The sequence below is a fragment of the Papilio polytes genome, unplaced genomic scaffold, assembly GCF_000836215.1.
Source record: "Papilio polytes unplaced genomic scaffold, Ppol_1.0 DF822178.1, whole genome shotgun sequence".
Taxonomy (NCBI): Eukaryota; Metazoa; Arthropoda; class Insecta; order Lepidoptera; family Papilionidae; genus Papilio; species Papilio polytes.
In genome coordinates, this window is record NW_013527026.1 from 5,500,830 (window position 1) to 5,515,947 (window position 15,118).

At 33.6% G+C, this 15,118-nt stretch overlaps 1 protein-coding gene across 1 annotated transcript in view; it reads left to right on the forward strand.

Annotated features, from left to right (window-relative positions):
* The window catches only part of LOC106106451, a 19,797-nt gene that overhangs the window by 4,249 nt on the left and 430 nt on the right, over positions 1–15,118 (forward strand). Inside the window, exons 6-31 of the mRNA XM_013287030.1 lie at positions 223–376; positions 1,019–1,187; positions 1,531–1,698; positions 2,457–2,600; positions 3,348–3,447; positions 4,036–4,140; positions 4,544–4,666; positions 5,142–5,226; positions 5,551–7,032; positions 7,107–7,239; positions 7,845–7,955; positions 8,060–8,147; positions 8,214–8,280; positions 8,524–8,578; positions 8,660–8,716; positions 8,795–8,879; positions 9,339–9,368; positions 11,375–11,463; positions 11,947–11,989; positions 12,283–12,359; positions 12,568–12,592; positions 13,284–13,399; positions 13,592–13,634; positions 13,938–14,056; positions 14,492–14,528; positions 15,078–15,113. Coding sequence (XP_013142484.1) covers positions 223–376; positions 1,019–1,187; positions 1,531–1,698; positions 2,457–2,600; positions 3,348–3,447; positions 4,036–4,140; positions 4,544–4,666; positions 5,142–5,226; positions 5,551–7,032; positions 7,107–7,239; positions 7,845–7,955; positions 8,060–8,147; positions 8,214–8,280; positions 8,524–8,578; positions 8,660–8,716; positions 8,795–8,879; positions 9,339–9,368; positions 11,375–11,463; positions 11,947–11,989; positions 12,283–12,359; positions 12,568–12,592; positions 13,284–13,399; positions 13,592–13,634; positions 13,938–14,056; positions 14,492–14,528; positions 15,078–15,113 — 3,741 coding nt within the window. The remainder of the gene's footprint in view (positions 1–222; positions 377–1,018; positions 1,188–1,530; positions 1,699–2,456; positions 2,601–3,347; positions 3,448–4,035; positions 4,141–4,543; positions 4,667–5,141; positions 5,227–5,550; positions 7,033–7,106; positions 7,240–7,844; positions 7,956–8,059; positions 8,148–8,213; positions 8,281–8,523; positions 8,579–8,659; positions 8,717–8,794; positions 8,880–9,338; positions 9,369–11,374; positions 11,464–11,946; positions 11,990–12,282; positions 12,360–12,567; positions 12,593–13,283; positions 13,400–13,591; positions 13,635–13,937; positions 14,057–14,491; positions 14,529–15,077; positions 15,114–15,118) is intronic.

The following is a 15,118-nucleotide window of genomic DNA, read 5'->3' on the forward strand; positions in this document are numbered from 1 at the left end:
CTTCCCAACCTCTCCTTATAAGAAAAGGGTGGTAAAGAGAAAGGGACTAAAATTAGGCCTCCGGCACCACACTCATCAGACTGTACACGGAATTGCTTTCATTTCACGCCTGTCTTCTGTGTGGTCGTTGTATTACACCGGGCGAGCCGGCCCTGCAGTGCTAAGATATTAAAGCGGGCACTACCACTGTAATTTGTAAGGATTTCAAAGTTTACATTACAGGGCGAAAAAATACCAACACATGTACGATACAAGATCTCGTTTCGACAATCGTTATATTACTAAAGAGCTTAGGAATTTGGATTTTGAAAGGCTCAAAGAAGGCAAAGAAACGGTTCTGCCGTTGAATCGTCGAGAGAAAGCCAAGTATATTACTGTAAGTCTAATTTTTGTATTAGAAATAGGAAATAAAATGTTTTATGCAAATTTGATACTAATATCTATATAAAGTGATCCGATAAATGTCAGATTGGTATCATTATTGATTTTCTGCTCTAAATATCTTCATTAGCGAAGGCTTTTGTGATTGAAAGTTCAACCTTATACAATAAGCCAGTGATTCTCAACCACTGTGCAGCCAAATTTTTATTATTAGATTGTGACTAATCCTTTAATAAACGTTTAGTTATTAGTTTATTTCGTATGTTTATAATTTTTTTAATAAAATATTTATGCAGTGTGTTGTAAGTAAATATTTTTTATCTTTTACTTTGTGTCGCCAAATTTTGAAATCGTTAATGGTGCCGCAACAAAAAAAAAAGGTTGAGAATCACTACAATAAGCATTTCTTTGTCTTTTGTTAGATATCAACTTCGTAATATGTTTTTACATGTTGGAAAGGGGGGATGGCTGAAAACCAGCTCGACACTGGATCTCAACCAGTATCGGTTAAGCTGAGCCTCCCCCTTTTGCCATCTGTTACAATTTTTTCATGTATGTTTTTTTATATTTTAGAACTCTTTGTGTATTCTTGGATGGCAATAAAAGGTTTTTATTAAAATTATTTATTATTTTTCAGACAACTTCATTTAGATTATTGGCGTCAGAGAAAATCTATCTTACTCGATCTATTGTTCATATGGTGATTACAACATTTAAGCTACTTATTCATATGGCTGCAGACTACAGTCTGTATTGGGTTTTGATGACGATACGATATCATGAAAGATTCCAAACGCCTTTGCAACGTAAGTTGTGATTTTTACTTAGATTACGTGAAGTGTCTTATCTAAATAGTGGAAACAATTTGCATTGAGTTGTAATTTCTATTAGAGATGGTGAATATTCATAAACTTGCTATGATGGTTGATACTTCTTACTAATATCATAAATGTATGAAAGTTTAGATAGATGGCTGTTTGAGTGTTTGTAGCTTAAACGGCTGAACGGATCTCGACGAAATTTGTCATAGGTGTAGAGGATAGTCTGGAAGAACACATAGGCACATTCACTTTGATTTTTTTTAATTCCACACTGGTGGAATTTTAGTTACTCTTCTTTCGTGTTCATTTTCTGTTTTCTTTTCTTTAGCTGGACCTACAAATGCGGGTGTGCATGTATCAGGCAATGGTCCTGTGGCAGAAATGCTTCGTTCTTTGATTGGATTCTTGACTTTACCTCTGTCTGCACACCCTTCTTCTACAGTCTCCTGTCTACCTAACCCTGATCCACCTGATTTGTATCGTTATACACAAATCGGTAAGTGGACTTTATGGTAAAAGACCAATAATATAACATCATCATCATCATCATCTCCTTATCCTACTCTCGTAGGGTCGGCGCAGCAGGTTTTTGTCCTCCACATAACTCTATCATACGTCATCTTAGTCATCACTCCCTTTTTGATCATGTCACCTTTTACACAATCCATCCATCTCTTTCCACTACCTCTACCGATGTACCCTTCCACACTCATAACTAACGTTCTCCTTGTAACATGCGATTCATCCCTCCTCATAACATAAAAGACCAATAATGTAACATTCCTTCTTTTATCTTGTCTTCTAATAATTTAGTAATCCGATAATTTAGTACATCTTTACAAAAACAAACCACGCTAATGACTTTTTTTTGCCGAAGTGGAATGCGTTACGCATACTCCGTGCCTCGGGGCAGACACGAGAGTTATGAGCGACTCTCCCCCCATACAATATGAGGGCATACCTCACTAAACCCCTCCGTTCCCTCCTGACCATTGTGTGGGGCGCCACGGGATCGCTTTCGCTTGCCGCCGCGACACCCCACACCATGCAAATACCTAGATTCATTATAATAAGTCATCACTTAAAAAATCCTCCAAACTAAACTACACTTCCAAGCAGTAGAAGAAAGAGTCCTGTCCTAAATTATCTGGCATTTTTTACTCATTTGGTGTCTTATAAATTTTTATACACAAATAAACAGCTATAAGTGTTTAGTAAGGTTTATACCAGAATTCAACCGTATTTTTCGTACAGGTGTACTCATATTTCTTCTATGGTTCTTTGCTCTGTTCGAGCCTTATGGACTAAGACTGAGCCATGTTATAATGGGACATTATCGACCGGAACGCGCTAAAGCCAGAGCCTTATGGCTTTACAACCACATATTAAAGAGTAGAGGTATGATACCACTTACATAGGGTTAATAATCGATTCTTTCTTATTATTTGTCATCCTTCTAATAATTGGTGTCAGTATTAAACAATGTTATATGAAAATAGCGAAGTATGACGTATTTTGTGACGCTGTTAGTTTCGATGTTACTACAAATTTATTCTGAATATTCAACAGTGTGAGAGAATTTCACGCTCTATATATTTCGTTCCCGTTCTCTTGTTTTAATGAGGCGCTTGGAAAAGCTCTAGTCGTATACTTTTTTAATAAAAATATTAGGTATTTTTAAAGATATTAATAAAGTCAGTTCTACGCAACTAAGGCAAAGCAATTTGTACACTATATTCCTTTTACACCTCATATTGCTGTACTTTAACTTGTAAAGTAGTAAAAAGATTGTTCCTATTTATTTACTAGACATAACTTTCATATGTCTAATAATCATCAACTTGCCCTTGTCCCAACAGAGGGTCAGCACAGTATGTACTCTTACATAGATACAAGGGTACACAGTGCTCATAAAAAAATATATTTTTTAATTATAAACGTCGAATTAGATAACAAACACGTTAATTGTAACTATGAATTAGGGTACACATATTAAACAAAAAAATATAAAACAACAAGAGAAAATTTAAAAGCGTTACTGTTGGTAATTCAAGCCGAGGTCCCTTCCCTATTCATTCCTTTCTTTCCTTCAAGTTCGTTATAGTGTAAAGGACATCTGTTTGTATGATAAATTTAATACTTCAGGTGGTTTTATGAAGTTCGCAAGAAGAAAGTTGCATAAAGAATATAAGTATTTTAAAAAAGATGAACATACTTTCGTGGAATGGCTGGATTCTTTTTTACCGTAAGTAATATTTGTACATAAACTAACAGAAATTCCAAACATCTTTCATCACATTTGCTGAAGGAAATCACAAAAATGTAGAGTTATAAAATAATAGACATTCCTTTAAATGTTGTTGCAACTTTTTGTATCACTTCCCTAGGTCAACCGTTAAAATTGTGGCTTCTCTTTTTAATCCGTCTATGAATTTTTTTAAAAATTTCTGTAGATTTTTGTTTATCTTACTAATATTATAAATGCGAAAGTTTATATGGATGGATGAATGGATGGATGTTTGTTAGAGTTTGTAGCCTAAACGGCTGAACGGATCTCCATGAAATTTTGCACAGATGTTGAGAACGGTTTGGAAAAACATATAGGCTACCTAGTTTTTTTTCTACTTAGAGTCGCCAGCGTAAGCTAGATTACTATATTTCCTTTAATCATTCCAACTAAGCTCTAGGCTTCGTCTAGAATATGGTTCACGATAATAATCGAATGGCGGGATTCGGACCCTTGACCTCAAGATCGGTAGTCCATACTATAAACCATTAGGCTATTGGCGCTTATATCAGTATTTTTGTAGTAGAAGAGTTGTTTTTATTTTAGATGCTGGTGGTTACGTTGTTTATTAGGAACTATACCAAAAGAACCAAATTGTTTACTATGTGGAACTGTTGAAGAGCCAAATAAATTAGATTCTAAACTTGTCAGGTACTTGTAAGTTTAACGAAATTAGCATATTAAGGGTCTGTCCCACCACTGGCTGATAGAGGCACAGATAGCTTAATAATGACGTTACTGTCAGATAAGGTAACAAATTCTGATATTTTTATCACCTATCTTACACGTTGGATTGTTATTAAACAAATTACAATTTGCTGGGACAGGCCTTAAAAGTTTGTTCTTAATTTTCTATAGGGATTATGTTTTAGTTTTACAAAAAAAATGAGATTTAGATTTCAGTGACGTAAATTTTAAGCTTTCTGAGCTTCTATCAGCCAGTGGTGGGACATGCCCTTGATAATCTGGCCGTAGATATAAAAAAAATCTTTTGTGTTACTCTTGTCTAGGCCTTTTTATAAGAATTGGTTAATTAAAATGTTTTCTAATTTAGATGTGATACTATAAAATGTCCTGGAGTCTATTGCCAACATTGCTTCAATGATTTGGGACAGTTATGTACAATTTGCTTGAACCCTGTGGACTACGGCGACTTAAGTGATGTTAGTTTAGAAAAGTGAGTGTTAAATGTTCTTTAAATATTTGTAACGAACTGTTGCCCGCGACTTCGTCCGCGTGGTATTAAAAAACGTATGAACTATATAAATAACAAAAAGCTACGAATCCTTTGGGAACCGGACATTTATCGGAGATGAAGCTTAACCCGTGTATACTCCAGACTTTGTTTTACATCTGTGCCAAATTTCAATAAGATATGTTGAACCGTTGCAGAATGATCGAGTAAACATTAAAAAACTAAATTAATAAATCCCACAGGAACTAACTATTCCCGGGATAAAAAGTAGCCTATGTGTTCTTCCAGCTCTAAACCTGTGCCAAATTTCATGGAGATCCATTTAGCCGTTTAGGCTACAAACGCTAACAAACATCCATCCATCCATCTAAACTTATAATATTAGTCATTCTTCGCATTTATAATATTAGTCAGATATATCTAGATTTTTTCTTACTTAATATTTTCTCATTTCTAGAGGTTCTTCCGAAGATAGTAACAGTGATTGTCAGGATTTCGATGATCAAATGGACGCTGAGGATGATGAAAATTTTAAACAAGACGTGAGTTTATCTATACTAATATTATAAAGAGGAAAGATTTGTATGTTTGTGTGGGAATAACTCAAAAACTACTGAGTCGATTTCTTTCTTTCGAAAATTTCTTACACAATTAAAGAGCTTCGTTATCAGTAAGTGATTTAGGCTATTTTTTTCACGTGGACCAAGTCGCAAGCAACCGCTAGTTATAAAATATAACAATTGTTACTAAACATGCAAATATTCTGTAGTTAAAAACTGTGTTACTACTTCCGCTTGTCTATGTTAAGAAATTGCTAATTTATGAGCGAATAAAATGAGTAAAAAGCACATTATTTTTTATTTTAGCACAATACTATTGACAAACAAAAAAACATCTGTCGGTTTGAATTATTGCCAAAAAATCAAACCGATGCAAGAAATTTGTTTATATCTCAAACAAAAAGTAAATTTACAGAAGAGAATTCATACAGATTTAAGAATGGTCGACGTCCTCTTGCTGAACTGAATGGGAATCAAAGGAAAGAAGACATTTTACAAAATTTCCATAATGGTTATCACCTTGATGTAAAATTTGAAACGAATTTACTGCCTTTAAGTGTATCTAGTAAACAATACAGTAATATATATCCTAGCAGCACTTATTACCCTACAAGTGTTGATGAAAAAGTTGAAAAAAATTGGAGAATATCTAAACACAATGTGAAATTCCAACTCGATAAAGATTACCATAAACATTCAAAAGAAAATAAAGAAAACAATGATTCTAGAAGACTTTATTCAAAGTATAATGATGCTGGAGACAATTTTAAATATAGGAGGAAAATTAAAGAAAAGATTGACGGAATTAAACAGAAGCCAAACCTTATTGATTATCTGAGAAGTAAAATAAGCAAGATGCAATTTCGTAGAGTAAAACTATTTTCCACAAGTCTACCTACATTGTGCGATTCTAAATATAGCTCCTACAAATCCAGGAATAACTTGCACATCTTAGCATCAGGTTGCAGTGATTATCCTTCCCCAAGATCTAGTTACTATGAGATCAAATTTAAAGCCAGCTCTCTAACTGTTTGTAGAGTGGAACAATCTAATAAATTTGCCAAAAATCTGCGACATAATTACAAAAGCATTATACGGTGCAGCAGCAAAGATAGGAAAAGTAATTCTCGTCTGTTCGCCAATGAAACTGATTATTGCAGCTGCGATTACAACTTCATAGAACCGCAGAATGTGTCTGATTATTGTAAAAGTTCTTGCTTTATAAAATCTAATAAATCAGAAACGAATTCTAAACAAACGTTGGACAATAAAAAATCTAGTAAAACGCCTCAGGATGAATCTAACAAAGAAGATTTATCTAAAACTAACGAAGGCAATGATAATTCAGCAGGTCAAGGTGATAAGCAAGAACCTAATAAACCCGAGAGTAAAAGCACTTGTCGTTGCATCAAGCGTATGCGTAGGTTATGCTTCTGTCGACATAGGAAATTCAGTTTCACCCCGTGTTCAGTTTTCAAAAAGGTGTTCAGAAGTAACAAGAAAATCTCACCCAGATCTCAGAAAACTAATCATAAAAAGAGAAAAAAGAACAACAGTCACTCTTCAAGTCGTAAAAGCGATGAAAATATCAAAGAAGATGAAGCTGCTAGAATTTATAGACTGTCTGAATACATCGGCCAACAGGATTGGAAGAAAACACAATTTAGTAAATCTAATCATTTGGAATTAAAAAAGAGGAAGATATTTAGAACTAATTCAGCTAAAAGTCTGCACAGACTTAAACTTCATTCTGGATCTAAAATGGTCGATGTTGTTAATGTCCCAAAAGTAAGTCACCATTTGACCTAAACTTGGTATAAATTATATTATGTGTATATTATTGAAATATTTACCTTTATCAGGCTAAACAAAAGAAGAATAGAAACAATAGGAAATTAATAAATGCAATTGAAGATGTAATAGCTGGACAAGAAACTGATATTGAATTGAAATCAAATTCGAAGAAAATGACCATCACAACAGGAGACGATACCAGTAATGTGGTTTTTATAATCTATACTATCTATACTATCTATGTCTATATCTATATCTATATCTATATCTATATCTATATCTATATCTATATCTATATCTATATCTATATCTATATCTATATCTATATCTATATATCCATATCTATATCTATAATATATCTATATCCATATTATAAAAAAGCGTAAACACACACTTCTTTTTTGCCTAAGGTGTCAACAATTACAGCATATTTTTGAATAACCCTTTTTTAAATAAATAGCCCTACACTTAGGTCACGCTTTAGGGTAAATATTTTAACTCTATTAAACTTAGGGGATAAATATTTTGGATAAAATTCCTAATAAGGGAAAGAGGCCATAAGTTGCTACCAACATCAAGGAAGCAAGGTTGCCAAGGTTTGTCATGTCATGTCATTTTGACATTTGCTATAAAAAAATTGACAATAAAATAAAATTTTCATGATTTCATGCGGATGAAGCCGCACGGGAACAGTTAGTTTATAATAAACTTAGATAATGGATTTATGTACCATATCCACTTTGCTAAAAAAAATATTGTTCTCTTTTTAATGTATGCTTTGTTGATTGAAAAATTTCTTTCAACAGCGAAAACACCGAAATCCTTACTGACACACAAATGGTTTAATAATTACTACTCCTTACTACCGAATACATCATCATTTTCTTTGAGAACGATTATGAAGGCAAAGAGAGCAGGTAGGCTTAAAAAAATATTTCATTCGAGTAAGGGAATAAAAAAATGTAGTTACTTTAATGTTTAAATCACTTGAACTTCATCTGAAAGGTTTTTCATTTTTCAGCAAACTCTGTCTCTGATTATGGAATGTCTCGAAGTTTAAGATATTATTGTTCCATAGGAAATACTGAATTTGATCAAATTGATTGGCCGTAAGTTTGTTTTAAAATAATTGTATAAAATGATTTGTTATTTGCTAACGTTGTTATTTGGAACAGGGATGCATTTAAAACTAGAGGTCTAACGAAACATTTATTGAAAAAGGAAGAAGGAACTTTGAAATCGGTAAGTCGTATTTGTGACTGATATTTATTTCTGGGGTGTAGCACGAAAGTTTGCGAGATTATTCGTAACGTCATCGAAAAACTGTTTGGTTTATTATAGTGCGGTTAGTGTTTGTTTTAAATTTGTCGTCTTCGATTATTTTCTTGCAATTTTTTATGTTACGTCTCCAGGTTGATGATCTCGTAGTGTTTTTCTAGTTTAGTTTTTGTTACTTGTTTCTATGTTTTGGCATTTTTGTTGTAGTTAAAGGGAGAGAGTGAAGCCTCCCCGTATCACAGCTGTTGCTGCAGTTCCGAAGGTAACTATTTTTAATCTGTTTTTATTCAAATATCTGTTTTAAAAAAATACACAAGTAGAATAATTTTCTTTTTTGTTTCAGATATATCCAAGAAATATTTGAACAATTTTAAACATTACCAACCCAATAATTTAGGCAGTAAGTTGTTAATTTTATTCTTGTTTACTAAACGTACGTACGTACATTATAATATTTCAAAATGTTATTTATTTTCAGCATCTTCGGTTACGTTTAATTTCAAAACTGAATTTGAAATGCTATCGAAACCGGTTCGCGGTATTAAACTTAAATCCATCAAACAGTAAGTTTACACCCTTGCTACAAGTTTTGCCCCTGACTTCGTCTACACAGAACTTATTAACAAAACTAATTGTGTATATACATACGTTCGACTTCGAACGGTAAAACTGTTCGTGTCTCCATCGCTTGTTACGCGCTCTCGCTTGCACACTCCGTTCCAACGAAACGTAACAAGTAGTGATGTTTTTCGTGGGCGTAGTCTATATTCATCGATTTAGAATGTACGCACACTTTTGACTAAACTATCGCACAACTGTTTAGTCTCCCTTTGATTCCTATGAGCTTATATGGAGGTGCACACTACTCGAGTTTTTAGTTGTGCAACTAAACAGTTGCATTGGCTGCGAAACAATCAACAATCGCACAACAGTTGTGCGATGGTTTAGTAAAGGTGTGCGCGCGCTCTAACATCCTCATAGACCACTTTAAAGTTTGTTTTCAAATTGTTTTTCTTTTACAGTGCAATGTCTGATCGGTTTCTACATTTGAGGTAAGTGGAATTATCTTATATTCAAATAAAATAAGCAATGTCTGACCCTTAGAGATGCACTGCTATTGTCAGAAAATATGTGACACCTACATGGACATAGAAAAGGTCATAAAACGTAACACGTCAAAGTATGAAAAGGTTTGACCCTGTTTTGACATTGGTATAAGGGCGCTAGTGAGCTGTTGCAATTTAATTTGGATTATGCCCACCGGACAGATAACTTGTCGTTCTATATTAACTAACTATTGTTTGCGAATTCGTCCACGAGGAAATAAAAAATCTACAAAAAAAAATTAACATAATTACTCGGTAACTATGTAGCATCTAATGATTATTTGTACTCTTTCCAGTTGTTTTTACGGTTATTTTTACGCGCAAAATACAAATCTTCTCTTTATAACATTTGGTTTTAAAATGTTGTATATTTGTTAGTTATTTATTTCTTCCGTTTACTACTCAGTTGATTTCAATGTGACAGTTTAGGGCTTTAGGACAAACCTATTGTGGGGTTCTTTTCTCGAAAATACCTCGTGATCACTACAAATAGACAACAGATTTTAACGGTGAAAATTATAATTAAGGAGGCAAATAATAAACTAAACATGTCGACATGATCCATGACGAAGTTTTACTACGGTGTACACCTTCCTAATTCCTGTTCTATTACTATTTTAGTAAGAATTCACTAAAAAGGTCATCATCTTCCATCTTATCCTACTTCTGTAGTGGCGCAACAGGTTTTTGTCCTCCACATAACTGTCATACGTCATCTCATTCATCTCTTTTGTTTTATATCATGAGGTGGCAAACGAACAATCGGCCACCTGAATAGACATCCGCAATTGCAGATGCGTTGCCTACCCTTGTCCGAGGAGGAGATGCACATAAAGAGGATATTTCCCCTTCCTATGCATCTCCTTCACCGTCAAATCCACTTCCCCTTCCCATCTTCTCCTTATGAGAAAAGGGTGGTAAAGAGAAAGGGACTTAAATTAGGCCCCCGGCACCACACTCATCAGACGAAACACGGTATTGCTTCCATTTCACGCCTGTCTTCTGTGTGGTCGTGGTATTACACCGGGCGTGCCTATTCGTGCTAAGATGTTAAAGCGGGCACTACGACTGTTAAACACACCCCTTCTTAATCATGTCACCTTTCACACCATCCATCTTTTCATCTCTCAATAAGGAGGTCAGAATTTAAAAAAAGAGTTATGTTAACCTCTTTGTAAAAAAATACTAAAGACTTTGACGATGATAGCAGAACTTTCAAAATGACTGTCAATCAAAATGTCAGAACTGAGGTGTCATGTATTAGGTTTGTTGCGCAAATATTCAAAATTTTATTCCAGTATTTTAAATACATTCAGTGAACAATTGCTGTTGTTTCTTCTACCCTCATTCCTATCGGATCTGATGCTGCAAAACGGATAAAAATTATATGTAGAATAGACATTGAAATGGGATCTTTATTTAAGGTGTGATTTCTCGTATGTTATAGATTGTTTATGATTGATTTCTTTTCAATCTTTATCCTATTAACAACTAAATTTAATTTTATAACGAATATTTAATTAGTTATTTTCTAATTTGTAAAGACATATTTTTTAAACGTCTACGTAAATATTTGGAACACATCTTGATATGTTTATTTTTAAGTTTACTTGGGTGTCTTTATGAATGATCGAATTTAAAATTCTTAATGCTACACTATATAGTTGAAAAATAATCTTTTCGCTCTGAATTTAATTTAATTTGTATTAATAATGGTGTAAAGATATTTATATCTCGACGTTGAAAGTAATTCTAATTTGTGTAAACTAACACTCGTGTTTGACATTCTCTACTTATATTTGAACTTAAGTGATATTGTTTTTAACTTATAATATTATATCTAGCTAACACAGGCTTTTGGATTTTTCGTGTGTTTATTATTATTTTTGCAATAAAGAAATAAACGTCTTTGGATTATATCGTCATGAAGATTATGAACAATTCTCTTTCAGATTAAGAAATCCACTGCCGTTGGTAAGAGATTTTTACTCGAGTATGCTTGATGCGAAAATGAGAAAAACACATGGTAAAGAAAACGACGGTAATTATAACAATTGATTGTTTTTTTAAATAATAAAAGAATCGATACTTATTTTGTCCATGATAACATGAGATAAATAAACAATTTTGAGTTTGCAAATAACAAATTATTGGGTCTGGTATTCAAATTTAAAAGACAATATAATTAAATCGACACAATTTGTATGCGATTTGTGCAGCGACTCTACCGGGAATTATGTCGATACGAATGCTTGTAAATTTTTGCGCTACGCTCTCGGGATTTTAAAAAAATAACATGTCCATGGTACAATTGTAATGAAATATGGCATTATATACAACTGCGGATCCAGGGGGGGTCATGGGGGTCTTGACCCCTCCTGAGCTGGTTGGTCAATAGTTTGACAAAATATATTTACATATTTTGTCAAGCTCTTGACTTCACCACGACTATGTGACCCCAGGATCGACCCTTGATCACATAGCGCAGTTATGTGGTCTCAAAATCTTTGCAATTTTTTTTCAGGTAAATGTAAAGCCGTAACGGTTCATCCGAGACGTAAATCAGCGTATGTTTTATCCGCATTACTTTTAAATTTTTAATTAATTGTGTAGAACAGAATAACATCGATGAAATTATGTTCTCGAATTGTTAATATATCATGTACTAGCTTTCGCCCATGACTCCGTCCGCGAAAGAAACAAAAGTAAATAGCCTAAGCGGTCTTCCAGACTATCCCCTACAATTATGCCAAATATTATCAAGATCTGTTCAGCAACAAACTCAACAAACATCCATCCATCTAAATTTTCGCATTTATAAAATAAAAAAATATGTATTTGTATTGATTTTCTTTAAAAGGACTTGCCAGTGCGACGGTGTCTGCGACGCTGAATTAGGCGACTGTCCAAATTATGAATTTAAGAAAGAACGAGTTGGTAAGTTTATGTAATTAAACTTGTATGAAACATGCCATACCAAATTTAGTTTCTTTTTAGTTTACAAAACATGCAAATTTTTAACTTTATGAAAAGTCAAACCAAATTAAAAACGCAATAATATATTGTATAACTACATTCTTCATGTTCTATTATGGACCCCTTATTTAATTTATGATTTCAAACTCAATTCTTTTCATTATTGCAGAATCGACCAATCGACGCCCTATGCTGTAAGTATTATCCCATCATCCATTTGGTCAACAATATAGGTTGTCTGTTTTAAACATTTAGTCACTTGATAACGTTTACCAAAAGAACAACCAAAGACTACGATGGTTATTTTTCTTACGGTGGTATTAGAACTCATGAACTACGTAAAAGTCGGTCCTATTAAATTTTTGTAAATTATCTGATTACAATCCAACGTGTAACATATGTGATGGAAATATCGAATTTTGTTACCTTATCTGACAGTGACGTCATTTTTAAGCTGAGCCTGTATCAGCTAGTGGTGGGACAGGCCTTAAAGCTTGGAAATGTACCATTTCATAGTATAAGTGCCAATTGAGTAAACGGCCGTCTAATTTCTCTAAACACAGAAGACCCTAGATAAGTCAAAGTCCAAGGAAAACAAAATATTTTGAGTTATAAAGGTTTTAAGTTATCAAGGGTCTATGTTATAGAGGTTTTGGGCTCTGATGGGAAGGGAACGTATTATTTTTTGAAGTTATAGAGGTTTTTAAGTAACCGAGGTTTGAGTTATCGAGGTTCTACTGTATATCGAAGTGATAGTCCATAGACATGCGTAGATACGTTACTTACCTTGAATCGACAGATAAGCGACGCATGAAATTAGGATATTTCCCCTTCTTATTCTTTCCTCTGCCACCGTTACTTTATTAACGTTGGTATGATACCTAGGGATACCTCGTGTGAGACACGAGAATTGCTGGTACAGAAGCCAGAGTTGTCGAAGACGTCGACAGGGAATCAGGCCGCTTTTGAAATGAATCGGAGAGAATATCCAACATCAACATGTAAGATAAACATAAATAAGTTAATTTCAAGTTATAACTTATGCAAAATTATTGAAACTAACTTGTTATTGTAATAACCCAATAGAGCAAAGATTAAATTTACGTTTGCATTGCAGTGTAGGTACCAACTTTGATGACATTGCAATTTACCTAAATCCAAACCAATATTACTAAGCTTTTTTTTTATTATAGCTAACAACAGTCTTTCTACAGTTAACATCAGAAGTATGTCTTTGTAAGTGCAATCATAAATTATTACATGTTATAGCTTTTCCCCGTGACAAGCCTTGCGGAATTTTATTAAATCAATTAGTAATAAATATAGTATACGAGTAGTTATATTATAATTTATTGCAATACCTTAGTAGTAGTTTCTAATGGAAAAGATATTTTGATATCGGTACAGAACCTTTTGAGTTTATTCGCTACAAAAAACGCGTCTAGTGTATATTTACTAATTGTAGCATATTTTAAATTGTCTGTCTGTCTTACATATATTTATGATGATTTCTTCCTAGTGTTTTTATTTATTTTCTAGCCTCATCGTACAAAAATCCAGAGAGCAGCCCAGCAACACAGACCCAATGCAAAGGGTGGAAACAGTTAATAAAAGTGTTGACACTTCACACTCGGTATTACGTCAGAGAAATGAAATAAGTGAGTAAATAACCAATTTCGGTGATATTTAGGACTTAAGAAAAAGCATCGTATATAATAAAAATAGTTAATAAACAATGAAATCATCATCATCATCAGCTCACTATACGTCCCCACTGAGGGGCTCAGAGCCTACCCTAATAAGGGGTGACTAGGCCATAGTCAACCACGCTGGCCAACTGCGGGTTGGTTGACTTCACACATATCTTTTGAATTTCTTCGCCGATATGTGCAGGTTGCATCTCGATGTTTTCCTTCACCGTAAGAATGTCGGGTAAATTGTGTACATAGGAAAATTCGAAAAATCGAAAATCACATTGGTACAGCGGGACTCGAACCCAAGACCTGTAGATTACAAGTCAAGTGTTCAAACCACTGAGCCACCGACGCTCAAACAATGAAATAATATAAAATAATTTAATGATTTATTTTCAGCAAACACGACACCAATGCACAACAAGACACACACAGCGTGAGTTATAATTTTAATTTTATTCATATGTGCAAAAAGACACCCAGATTCATCATAATTTAAAAAATAAAGATATAATGTACTTATTTACTTTATTTTTATTGCCTATTTACCCACAAAATTCTTGTGATGAATTGTCGAATCATTTTTTTTCACGTTAGTGTTCATCTGCATGAAATTAAAAAAAAAATTATAAACTTGATTTTATTTCTTTATATTTGTGATTTTTCAATTGCAAATATCAAAATTCAAATGCACAAATGACAACTATGGAAAACTTTGCGTCCTTGATGTTGGCAGCTTGTAGCTTATTGTCCCTTTCCCACATAAAAGTTTTTCCAATTCATTTACCCCCTAAATTTAATAGCGTAAAAATGTATAGCCTAAAGCATGTTGTAAGTGTAGGGCTTTTTATTAAAGGTAGAATTATTCAAAAATATGCTGTGATCGCTGACATCCTACGACACGAAGTAGTGTGTGTTTACGCTTTATTATAATAGTATAGATAGATGTTTTAGCAGTAAGCTATTATACTATTTTATATCTCAGTGTCGGCTCCAGTCATTTTGTAGAGACGGTATATCGGCCTG